Source organism: Pan troglodytes, chromosome 8, assembly GCF_028858775.2.
Source record: "Pan troglodytes isolate AG18354 chromosome 8, NHGRI_mPanTro3-v2.0_pri, whole genome shotgun sequence".
Lineage (NCBI taxonomy): Eukaryota > Metazoa > Chordata > Mammalia > Primates > Hominidae > Pan > Pan troglodytes.
Window position 1 is genome coordinate 84,925,313 of NC_072406.2, and position 13,031 is coordinate 84,938,343.

Below are 13,031 nucleotides of genomic sequence, written 5' to 3' on the forward strand. Positions count from 1 at the left end.
TCTCTGGGCAGATTCCTTTTATGCTTTCCTGACCATGTCAATGAACCGTGTGCATCACCTACCCTAGCTATTCTGGAATGCTTAAGCAAATACTCCACTGAGTTGAGTCATACTTGAGAGCTGACGTCAGTGTACATTTTAGTAGAGAACCCAGTTAAGGTTTCATGCTCCAGGAAGCCTGTTCTGATTAGTTTTAGCTTAAAAAAAAAAAAAAGATAGTAGAGAACCTAGTCAAGGTTTCTTGCTCCAGGAAGCCTGTTCTGATTAGTTTTAGCTTAAAAAAAAAAAAAAGATCAACCTGTGCTTAAGAGTTGGCACAGAAAACAATTCTGCAGCCATGTTGGTTTTAGTGACCATGTTTTTAAAATTACAAAGTAATATGCAGGTGAGAACAATTTACTTTTCATATATATATAAATTGTAAGATGTGTATACATATACATCTTAAATTCAAGCAGATGAGAATACTTTAAACCATTCAGAAGAATAGCTACCCCTTAAAACTTCCCAGAGGTAACGTGTTTTCTTCTGGAAATTACCATCTATCTGAGGTATACATATATATAAATTACTTTAAAAAGGGTCATCTATACTGTGTTATCTATGTTATTTAAATGTATAGATAGCACCTGTAATCCAAGCATTTTGGGAGGCTGAGGTGGGAGAATCACTTGAGGTCAGGAGTTCAAGACCAGCCTGGCCAACGTGGTGAAACCCCCATCTCTACCAAAAATACAAAAATTAGCTGGGCGTGGTGGTGCAACACCTGTATTCCCAGCTACTCAGGAGGCTGAGGCGAGAGGATCGCCTCTGAACCCAGGAGACAAAGCTTGCAGTGAGCCAAAATCGTGCCACTGCCCTCCAGCCTGGGCGATAGAGTGAGACTTCGTCTCAAAAAAATATATATATACACATATATAAATAAAAATATATATATTATATAATAAAAAAGTATAGATAGAATAATTTTTTTTAAGAGAGAGAGTCTCGCTCTCTCACCCAGGCTAGAGTGCAGTGCCATGATCATAGCTCACCATAACCTCAAATTTCCTGGGCCCAAGCAAGCCTCCTGCCTCAGCCTCCTGAGTAGCTGGGACTACAGGCGTGCACCACCACACCCAACTAATTAAAAAATATATATTTTTAGAGATAGGGTCTTGCTGTGTTGCCCAGGCAAGTCTCAAATATGTGGTCTCAAATGATCCTCCTGCCTCAGTCTCTCAAAGAGCTGGGATTACAGATATGAGCCACTGTGCTTGGCCCTCAATTTTTTAATGGTTGAATAATTTTCTGTTACAAAGTTAGTGTCTAATGTATTTAACCATTTCCCTATTGGAAGACATTGAGGTTTTCTTCAACTTCTTTCTCATGAAAGTTACAATTTTTAAAAGTTTTCTGTGGTTGTCTTGCCCTCCTTTTTAAATGTAGTATCTCTGGAGTGATCAGCACAATCTCTGGCACATAGCAGGTATGTTAATTCCCTTTCCTTCTCTCTCTATATAATGTGTGTGTATATACAGGCACACACACACATATTTTTTTTTAGGTTTGAGAAGAACTTTCTGTTGAGCTATCTACACTTTCTCCTTATCAGGCTTGGCCAACCAGCTCATATGAGATATGTCCTTTGCAGCTATGAAGTTTTTCTCTGTGAGGAGATAATTGATATTTGTTTAAATTAATTGCTGGCCTTGGATTATCAACACCCAGAACTGAGTATAGTCAGTGAATCCTCAGATTTATACAGCCTATCTCTCTCTGGTGCATCAGTGGTTTCATCTTAGTAGATAAAAGATGACACATTTTGGTAAATAAGTAGGATGAAAACTTTTGCTAATACTGCCAATTTCATGTTTGTGCACTTAAAAGTATTATTTACTTAGTTCTTTTGCTAATGCATATGAGTAAATCTCACTGCAGGATGCACATCTAATTTTCATGCTTGGAAAAATAGAGTAAAGGCAATTCTAGTAAAATTTCTTAAAGTGGAAAGTGGAAATGGAGCAATCCTGATTCATAGCTAGATCTGGTGACAGCACAGAAAATAAAAACAAAACTAAAATCCATGGTGATCTCTGTAAGAAGGCATGAAGGGGTGAGAGAGAAAATGGCACAGCATGGGTGAATACATCAAATGCAGTTGGGATAAATATAGATGGGTGGAAAATAATTGTAAGGGAAATTGTTCCAGGAATGTCATGGATTTCCAACTAGGGGGATTACTGTGTGCAGCTGTTGAATGGGGGCTCATTCTTGAGGTCTCAAGTTCCACCTGTTGGGCAATAAAGCCTTTTGAGTGAGTGACATGATATCTCCCCTGGAGAAGCCAATCATCTCACTGTTTTGGTGTAGGTGGGGCATAAGGATTAAACAAACAAAAAACTTCCACGTCATTTTTTAGCTATTCTTGGCCAAGAAGGTACCATTTCAGTCAAACTTTAAAGAATATTCTTAGAATAAGTGATAACATTTTCTTCGTATTTATGTGTGTGTTTTGTTTTTGTTTTAAATTTATCATCTAAGGCTACACTACAAAGATGTTTTCCAAAATTTAAAATAATGCTTGTATTTGCTTCCCAAACTATTTTCCTGCTCCAGATTTTAAAAAGAGGTGTGAGAATTTAATCAGCTCATAATAATAAACAGCTAGCAAGGAAATACTCTTTTAAGGAAATTCAGGACCCAAAATCTTTCTTAGGCAGTATTCAAGGAGCCCTCATTGTGAGTTTAAGTGGAAAGAAGTGTTTTTCAAGAGAAAGTGTTTGTTATTCCAAAGCGTATTCTGATAACTATTTCGGCAAAATTATGAAACATCATTAAAATAGCCTTCTACATGAATTTTTTTTTTTTTTTTTTTTTTTGAGATGGAGTCTTGCTGTGTCGCCCAGGCTGGAGTGCAATGGCCCGATCTCGGTTCACTGCAAGCTCCGTCTCCCGGGTTCACACCATTCTCCTGCCTCAGCCTCCGGAATAGCTGGGACTATAAGCGCCCGCCACCACGCCTGGCTAATTTTTTGTATTTTTAGTACAGACGGGGTTTCACCGTGTTAGCCAGGATGGTCTCGATCTCCTGACCTCGTGATCCGCCCGCCTCTGCCTCCCAAAGTGCTGGGATTACAGGCGTGAGCCACCGCGCCCGGCCTTACATGATTTTTTATTACGTTATTAATGTGTTCTGTTTCTGTAAATGCACACAAAGTCAAATATAATAAAATAGTGCTGTTTCTGGAGAGTGTGAGAATATCCGTATAAAGGTGCTGTAAAAATGAATTGGGTATTTGAGATGTATACACGTCAGTTAATTCACTCTGAAGGCATGTACTCATTCTGGGACTTTGATATTGTAATCGTTCTACCTCTCCTATATTATGCTACGCGTCACAGTCATTAGATCACTCCGTGATGTAGAGTTAATTTCAGCATATCTAAATATTATCAGTTATGAATGATAATTCTAGGCGTGTAGTTGAGAGTTACAGCATACACAGTTAATGGTTATTAATTTGGTGCCTATTTTGCCAACTTAGAACATTCACTTAGAACTCAACTTCGAACAAAGCTTTTCACAAATATCTATATCCCCTGTTACTCTTATCATAGCTGTATTGTTGGTGAAGATTAGCCGAACTTAACATGCCATCTCTATTGCTGTTATTTTCACGGGTTTGGGTGTCAATTACGGGTTCCCTAGAATTTGCCCGTAATTGACTATGTCCCACTATAGGTAACTCTGGAAGGGACTGGCAGCTTCCAGTGTGGTTCTCCCGCCTGTCGATTGGACCTTGCAGGAAGCCCCGCCTCATCAACTCAGTCAAGGGCTTTAGTTGGCCCGGCGTCGGTGAATGGCGGGTCTTAGCTCCGCCCTGGCCGTCCGCTGCGCTGCCTGGGTCGGCGCCGTTTCCAGTTGAGAGATGGCGGCCGCCGCAGGTAGATCGCTCCTGCTGCTCCTCTCCTCTCGGGGCGGCGGCGGCGGCGGGGGCGCCGGCGGCTGCGGGGCGCTGACTGCCGGCTGCTTCCCTGGGCTGGGCGTCAGCCGCCACCGGCAGCAGCAGCACCACCGGACGGTGAGCGAGCGCGCCCGGAGGCTCCGGGGAGGGCGGGGCGGCGCTGGCGTGTGAGAGCCGCCGGCGGGCAGGCCGCCGGGGCAGCAGGCGAGTTACCTCAACTCCCGGCCGCTCCGGAGGTTGCCAGGCACCGAGGAGCCGCCGTGCCCTTCAGGCGCCTGCGGCGGCGACCAGGAAGGGAGGGCGGGCGGGAGGAAGCCGAGAGGAGGAGGAGGGGCGACGGCGGGGATGTTCCCGCAGTACTGGGGACACCAGGGCGGGGAAGGCACGGGACTTGAACCTCTCCCCGACCCGCCCCCAATCGCGTTCCCTCCCTTCTTCGTTCTTAACAGCCCTGCCCCAAGGCTCCCTGAACGGAGCCGGATGGAAGTTGTCCCCTTTCCCTCCTCCTCTGGGCGGGTTGGGGAGTTCTGAGTTGCCGCGGCCGCCTTGTGTGTGCCAGGAGAGTGGCAGTGCCATGCTGCTGGGAGCTGCCCCGGAGAGCAGCCCAGGACCCCGGCGGGGCCGCCCCTCGTCCTCTCTCGTCCCCGAGGGGTCGGGCCGGAAGGAAAATCAAACTTTATTCCCCTCTGTGACTTACTGTGTGTGTGCGCATGGGGAACCGGCTCCCTCGAGATGGATGCTGCATTGCTTCAGGAGGCAAGCTTCATCCTCTTGGGTCCTTAAAGGTGCTTTGGGGGGTCCTTTCGAGGGCTACTGTATAAGCGTGTTCACGCGTGCCTGAAGCGGGAAGGGTGGTCAGCAGGCACAGGAGAAGCGATTATGGTAAGTTGTTGACAGAGGCAGAGATTTGGTGGTTGTATTAACCAGTTGTTGCTGGGTTTCATTGGCTGGCAGAAAAAGAGGATTTCTGTTTGAACACTCTTGGGTGAGTGTGTGTGTGTGTGTGAGAGAGAGAGAGAGACAGAGTGTGAGAGAGATTTCTTTTTTCAATTGCAAGAGATGAATTTGGCATGGAGTTCTTAACCTAACAAGTCAGGAGGTTTCCTTCCCTTGGACTTTCTTGACCTATATGTGTTGGTCTCTGGCCAGCTCTGTGGGAAAGAATGTAGGTTTTATTTCCTGGGGCTGAGTTGTATAGTGTGATTATTAGAGGATCACTGCAAACAGCTTGATAGGAGAAACTACAATAGTACCTTCAACCCTCAATAAACACATCGCCTGCCTTGTTCTGATCATAACTCTTAAGAGGAAACTGAACTGGAGCTCTTCGGAGAGGATACACCTAAGGCCAATGAAAGCATCAAAATCGAGTGCCTGAAAGATCTATGAAAAGACCTAATGCTCTGCAAAAGCAAGGTTGTATTGTTATTATTAGTCATAGGTATGGACCCTATCCTCATTCTTGTGAGACGATTGTACCTCTTTTTATTTGGCATACTGGCATATTGCTTTGCTGAAGCTTTTGGGTGACAGCCAAGAGCTTTTCCACAGTTCAATTTAATTTGCGTGTTTCATAGCCTCTAGTTATGTGTTTTGTTCTCTTAAAAACATAAGGCCACCCCAAATTTTGATTGCATTCCCCTTTCCGTCGAACTACTTAAAGGCTTCCCAAGTTGTCCTTAAGTCCATATTTTGATAAGACATCTTCTGACTTTGCACAGTTTTTAAGACTGTTTGAGTGTGATATTCGTTTAGCATTTTAAAAAATTTGTGCCTTGTATATTTTCCACTATGCAAATTTGTCAGGCTGTGAGTGTCTCCCTTGTGGGGATACTTCACGAAGGTGTTCTCTGTGCTATTCTAGGGTGGGTAAAAATGAAGTGCTGAATTTGTAACTGAAAGCACAATTAAAACGAAGTGTTATTTCTAAAGGGCAGGAATGTTATGGGAATGGTGACTTGTACATGAATTTAGAATTGTAAGATTTTGAAAAAAATTGAACCTGATTATTTAAAGTGTATAAACATTTTATTTTTCTACAATTCTTCTGAAGCCATCATGTATACAGCTGTTTCCATAGGATAGTCTGTGATTATTTACAAGAAATTCCATTTAAAAGATATTGAGGCCCTGAAAAGAGAGAGACTTGGCCAAGGTTACGTTAGCTAATACGTAAGTTTTAGGACTCCCACTCATCTGAGATATTCTCACCTCTTATTGTGCTCTTTTTATTGTAAAGTGCAAATGCTCCTTTACATCTCTCTCCTTCCTTATAAAATTTACTATTGTCCATTATGAAAGTATTGCTATTTCAAAACCCCATGAATGGGAGTTCTCCTGTAAGTAGGTGTTGATTTGAATACATATATTAGGTGAATATGGGAGCAAACAACTTACCAGAAAGAATAGATGTTCTGGTAAAGGTCCCTGAGAGACACTAAGGTTGAATCTTGCTTGGGAGACATCCTGTGTATGTGCAGCAGATGGCAGTGTGCATTGGAATGGATCACAAGTCCAGTTTGTGCCACTTTTGTTCCGCTGTATGGTATGGTAAATTACAACCAGGGGGGCATAACCAGTTACAGCACTGCCTAATTTTTTAAGTGAGAAATTCATCTTTTCCAAGTTTTCCAAGAATGAGTCCAAAGCAATACAGTAGCTCAGCTAGTTGGTAAGTGCAATTATGAAGTTATAAACTTAGTTTGTCTCTTCCCCCTTCTCCATTAGTATGTCATTCAACTGAGTAAATAAGAGTAAAGGTACAGGGGCTTATTCAATATTTTTAGCACCATCTAGTGTAATTTTTTTGCTTCTCTCCGGCTTGTGACTGTAACCAAAACTGATGTAAAATGTTTGTTGCCTGCTTTTCTGTATGGTTAGTGAAGGTGGCTGCTATTTTTAAGTATGATTCTTCGAAGAGGAACTGCCTTTCATTGTGAGCTGTGTAATTCCATTGCTAAAACAAACTGTTTCATCTCTGATTATGACAGCCCCACTGTTGGCATTTTCTAGCAGTTAACGGCTATGCTGAATTACTACATCTTTTACTTAAGTCTGTCATTGTCCTGTTACAGTTTGTGGCTGACTTGCTCTACTTTACACATCACAGTTCTTTTGGCAATGACATTGTTTCAGCTTAACCTGAAAGTTTTAACAGGTTACACTGCCTGACACAGAGGCAGGTCCTAACTCTTTAATTGAGTTCCTCATAGTCTGGCCCAATCTTATTATGCCAGATTCATCCCAGCACAAATACTCTGTTGTACTTAAGCTAGTCTCTGCACTGTCCCATACATTCATACTAAACCTTTATGGATTCTTTGTAGCTGAATTTCAGCCTTTATCACCCCTAATCACTCCTCTAGCCTTTAAGGTTCATTTCAGGTTACAGACTGTGATGTACAATTCCTTTTGAATCTAACATTCTCACTTTACACATGAGGAAACCTAATAAACTGAGTAAAGTCACTTGTTAAGTTATGTTTGTGGTTATGAACAGACCAAAGATTAAAATTCCTTTACTTTTTTTTTTTTTTTTGATACAAGGTCTTGCTTTGTCACCCAGGCTGGAGTTCATTGACACTGTCACAGCTCACTGCAATCTTGAACTCCTGGGCTCAAGCTCTCCTCCCACCTCGGCCTCCCCAAGTAATGTGCACCACCATGCCCAGCTAATTAAAAAAATTTTTTTGGCTGGGTGCGGTGGCTCACACCTGTAATCCCAGCAACTAGGGAGGCTGAGGCGGGCAGATCAGGAGGTCAGGAGTTGGAGACCAGCCTGGCCAACATGGTGAAACCTCGTCTCTACTAAAAAGACAAAAATTAGCTGGGCATGGTGGCAGGCGCCTGTAGTCCCAGCTACTCGGGAGGCTGAGGCAGGAGAATCACTTGAAACTAGAAGGCGGAGGTTGTAGTGAGCCAAGATCACGCCACTGCACTCCAGCCTGGGCGAAAGAGCGAAACTCCGACTCAAAAAAAAAAAAAAAAAAAAAAAAAAAAAAATTTTTTTTTTTTTTTTTTTGGTAGAGACAGGGTATTTCTACCAGGCTGGTCTTGAACTCCTGGACTTATCTTCCCAAAGAGCTAGTATTATATATGTAAGCCACTACGTCTGGCCAAAAATTCCTTTAAATGGAGATGGATTCAAGAATTCCTAGTGTGAAGATCTGGCCTAAAATTCCTTTAAATGGAGATGGATTCAATAATTCCTAGCGTGAAGATGATACTTTCAGGGATAATTTCTATAGTTCGTTACTAGAAAAGTTTCTCTAAATGTGTAGAGAAAAAAACATTTCCTAGTTTGAATCTTGATTTGTGTAATTCCTGGCTCTTAACCCTTTTCTATTGTTGTCTTCTGTCCTTTCTGAATTCTGATGGGATTTACTATCTTTAGGACACAGATTGACACGGACATGATTTCTAAATGTTTTATTTGTGGGCATCTAATCTTAACTGGGGAGATAAAGCAATGATGTGTATCTTATTACCTTTGTGGCTCGTAGACTCTAGCACAATGCTGGGTACATAGGTGACACTCAGACAAGCATTAGTTAGCTATGCACCCCTTTTTCTGCTCGCTAGGGAAAAGATATGCCCTTTATCTCCTCTCCCTATCCCCCTACCCCCAGTTTGGCTTGCTTAATAGCCTTCCTTAGGTAGCCATATTTGGAGAATTCCTTTAAGCTTAGTATTGCCAGTGCTGTCTTTGGTTGTATATTACACTTCTTTATGGTGGATTGATGGAAAGAGTTGGTACCATTGGATTAGCTCAGCAGTGGTCATTAGCTTTCTGACAATAGCCAGCAAAAGTATAGTAATTACCCAGATTATTACAAGTATATGTTTGAATCAGATTCCACATTTGTTGGTTTATTCTATATTAAGATTTTGAGAGTTCTGGATAAATATGTTTAAGAACAGACTTCTTCTATTTATTTATGTATTTATTTTAGATGGAGTGTTGCTCTGTTGCCCAGGCTGGAGTGCAGTGGCGTGATCTCGGCTCACTGCAGCTTCCACCTCCTGGGTTCAAGTGATTTTCCTGTCTCAGCCTCCCAAGTAGCTGGGCATATAGGCGTGTGCCACCATGCCCGGCTAATTTTTGTATTTTTTGTAGAGACTGGGTTTTGCCATGTTGGCCAAGCTGGTCTCGAACTCCTGGCCTCGGGTAAGCCACCTGCCTCGGCCTCCCAAAATGCTGAGATTACAGGCATGAGCCACTGCACCCAGGCCAGACTTCTATTTTTTTTTTTTTTTTTTTGAGACAGATTCTCGCTCTGTTGCCCAGGCTGGAGTGCAGTGGCGTAATCTCGGTTCACTGCAACCTCCGTCTCCCTGGTTCAAGCGATTCTCCTGCCTCAGCCTCCCAAGTAGCTGGGATTACAGGTGTGCACCACCACGCCCAGCTAATGTTTTTGTATTTTTAGTAGAGACGGGGTTTCACCATGTTGGACAGGCTAGTCTTGAACTCCTGACCTCGTGATCCACCCACCTCGGCCTCCCAAAGTGCTGGGATTACAGGTGTGAGCCACTGTGCCTGGCTGACTTCTTTTATTTTTAAGGAAGCAACCATTCTTTTTATTTTTTATTGTTTTGAGAGACAGTCTTGTTCTCTTAACCAGGCTACAGTGCAGTGGTGTGGTCATAGCTTGCTGGAACCCTCAACTCCTGGGCTTAAGCAGTCCTCCCACTTCAGCCTCTTGAGTAGCTGGGTATATAGGCATGTGATGTGTCACCATGCCTAGCTCATAAAAAGAATTTTTTTTTTTTTTGGAGAAACAGTCTTGCTATGTTGCCCAAGCTGGTTTCTTAACTCCTGGCTTCAATAGATCCTCTCACTTTAGCCTCCCAGAGTGTTGGGATTACAGGCATGAGCTACCACATCCAGCACAAAAGCATGCTTATTTTAAAACTCATAAAATATCTGAATAAATGAACTTGGATATCTTAAAATTCTGATTATTTGAACTTTTCTAAGTCCCAAGTGGCTTTTCTTTATGCTTCATGTAACTCTTTTCTTTAACATGAAATCTAAATAGAAAATACAGCATCAAGAGTGGTTTAAGTCAAAGGCAATACATTGGTAGGAAATCATTCAGATGATGTTATCAATGAAATGCTCTTTTATTTCAACTTCAAACATGAGGTAGCCCGAAAACAAAAAATGATTTGCTATCAACTGCTAGGATGTTTTTATTTCTTCTTATGTTTTAGCTTTGCATCCCTATAGATTTTCTTAAAAATTACTGTTTGTTTTCCTGTGATTAAGGTCAAGATTACCTTTTAATATCTCAGGATAGCTGTTAGAATAGAGGATTCAAAGGCTGATAGCCTCACAGAGTCTTACTCTGTCGCCCAGGCTGGAGTGCAGTGGCGCAATCTTGGCTCACTGCAACCTCTGCCTCTCGGGTTCAAGCAATTCTTCTGCCTTAGCCTCCCGAGTAGATGGGGCTAAAGGCACGCGCCACCACGCCCAGCCAGTTTTTGTATTGTTAGTAGTGATGGTGTCTCACCATGTTGGCCAGGCTGGTCTTGAGCTCCTGACCTCAGGTGATCGGCCTGCCTCAGCCTCCCAAAGTGCTGGTATTACAGGCGTGAGCCACCATGCTCAGCCCTTTATTCTTTTTTTTTGAGACGAGGTCTTACTCTGTTGCCCAGGCTGAAGTATAGTAGTCTGATCACGGCTCACCACAGCCTTGAACTCCTGGGCTTAAGTGATCCTCCGACCTCAGCCTTTTGAATAGCTAGGACTACAGGCACAATCCACCACACTGGGCTAATTTTTAAATTTTTTGTAGAGATGAAGTCTCACTATGTTGCCCATGTTGGTCTTGAACTCCTCGGCTCAAGCAGTCCTCCTGCCTTGGCCTCCCAAAGTACTGGGATTATAGGGTGAGCCACCGTGCCCGGACTCTTTATTCTTTGATTAATGCCATACCATGGCTCATGGATATATTAGAATTACTAGGATAACATGTTAGGAAAACTAAGATGTTACTGTGGAAGTTGTGCACTTTAAAGAATCTTAAACGTTTGCCAGGCATAGTGGCTCATGCCTGTAATCCCAGCACTTTGGGAGGCCGAGGCGGGTGGATCATGAGGTCAGGAGTTTGAGACCAGCCTGACTAACATGGTGAAACCCCGTCTCTACTAAAAATACAAAAAAATTAGCTGGGTGTGGTGGTGCGCGCCTGTAATCCCAACTACTCGGGAGGCTGAGGCAGGAGAATTGCTTGAATCCGGGAGACGGAGGTTGCAGTGAGCTGAGATCATGCCACTGCACTCCAGCCTGGGTGACAGAGCAACACTCCGTCCCGGAAAAAGGAAAAAAAAAGAACCTTAGTGATTAGAGTTCAGTAAGACCTTATATTGAGGAAACAAGAGTATGAGTGGTGAAATGGCTTTTTTTTTTTTTTTTTATTGAGATGGAGTCACGCTGTCGTCCATGCTGGAGTGCAGTGGCGCTATCTCTGCTCTCTGCAGTCTCTGTCTCCTGGGTTCAAGTGATTCTGCTGCCGCAGCCTCCTGAGTGGCTGGGACTACAGGTGCGCGCCACCGCCCCCTGCTGATTTTTGTATTTTTAGTAGAGATGGAGTTTTGCCATGTTGGTTAGGCGGGTCTCGAACTACTGACCTCAGATGATCTGCGTGTCTTGGCCTCCCAAAGTACTGGGATTACAGGTGTGAGCCACTGCACCCAGCCGAAATGGTTTTTTTCTTAGTAGCTCAGCGTGTTAATACAGAACTGGAAATGGGTCACGCATCTTCTCATTTTCCTATTCAATTCTTTTCCTACTAAATTACACAATTCTTTGTTTCATTTAAAACACTTAAGCTGAGAGTGGTTCTAAAAAGTGGATTGGGGTCAAATTTTTTTTTTTTTTTTTGAGATGGAGTTTTGCTGTTGTTGCCCAGGCTGGAGTGCAATGGTGTGATCTCGGCTCACTACAGCCTCTGCCCCCAGAGTTCAAGCGATTCTCCTGTCTCAGCCTCCTGAGTAGCGGGGATTACAGGCACCTGCCACCATGCTGGGCTAATTTTTTGTATTTTTATTGGAGACAGGATTTCGCCATGTTGGCCAGGCTGGTCTTGAACTCCTGGCCTCAGGTGATCCCCCCACTTCAGCCTTGGAAAGTGTTGGGATTACAAGGCGTGAGCCACTGTGCCCGGCCAAATTCTTAAAGTACCTAACGTCAAAGTCAGTCTTGAATAATTACTCTCTAATTTAGATTAAGCTGGATAATAACTGTTAAAAAACCTTTCCTCTGTAGGTTGAACACAAAAGGAAAACAACGCATTTATTTCACTGCACTTTGTTAAATGCTTGCAGTTAGCTTGTGTAAAAATGAAAGTTGGCTTCAAGCAAATTAATTTTAATAAGTTTGGTGAATTATTGGTCCAAAAACTGTGTACACACTTGAATCTTTTATATTGATAAAAATATAACTTCATAAATTTTTTCACCAATTGGGTCTAAAGCATGCTAAAGGTGGAACTTTTTCTAATGCAGTTCTGGAATAATTTGATGATATGACATCGCATTTTGACATCTCAAAGATATGAGCCTTTTCCAAAGGTTCTTTAATGATGTTAATACTATTTATTAATCCAGAAGAGTGGGTATTAATTTTTATGCTTTGTTCCTGAAGTTTTCAGTTTTTATGTATTTTTTCTTGCTATTTATTTTCCACTTTATTGTTTAGGGAGTGTTTGTAATAATCATCAGAAAACTACTGAGGAGTCCATTAGGTGTTTGAGACTGTGTAGACGACAGTTAGAAATGTACAGTCCTGAACTGTACTGCCTTGTAGGTATCAATATCATTTAAACTTTTTTGTCTGCTGAGACACGCCTACTTTGTACCTCTTTTCTATGATAAGTAATGTTAGAGGATGTTTAAGAGCACTGTATTAATATCTGCTTTAAACTTTAGTTCAGAGAAAGTTAGTATGACTGATAAATTGTCAGATAATAAGAGAGCATATAGGTTAGCTTGAACCACTTGGTTTCTATAGATAGAGGAATAGATATAGAAGAAACCATCTAAGACCTGAGGACATTGTTACTTCATTTAATTTTTACTATA

At 42.5% G+C, this 13,031-nt stretch overlaps 1 protein-coding gene and 1 pseudogene across 4 annotated transcripts in view; both read left to right on the top strand.

Annotated features, from left to right (window-relative positions):
• Positions 1 to 3,853: 3,853 nt before the first annotated feature.
• The window catches only part of MCU (mitochondrial calcium uniporter), a 192,559-nt gene continuing 183,381 nt past the window's right edge, over positions 3,854 to 13,031 (top strand). Inside the window, exon 1 of one of the 4 annotated variants that reach the window (XM_016918534.4) lies at positions 3,854 to 4,064. In XM_016918534.4, coding sequence (XP_016774023.1) covers positions 3,912 to 4,064 — 153 coding nt within the window. In that variant the 5' untranslated portion in view covers positions 3,854 to 3,911. Of the gene's footprint in view, positions 4,065 to 4,376; positions 4,830 to 13,031 lie in introns of those variants that run through there. The other 3 variants (XM_016918533.4, XM_016918536.4, XM_016918535.4) reach the window with 3 other exon arrangements.
• Positions 8,164 to 8,326, top strand: LOC112204724 (small nucleolar RNA U3; annotated as a pseudogene).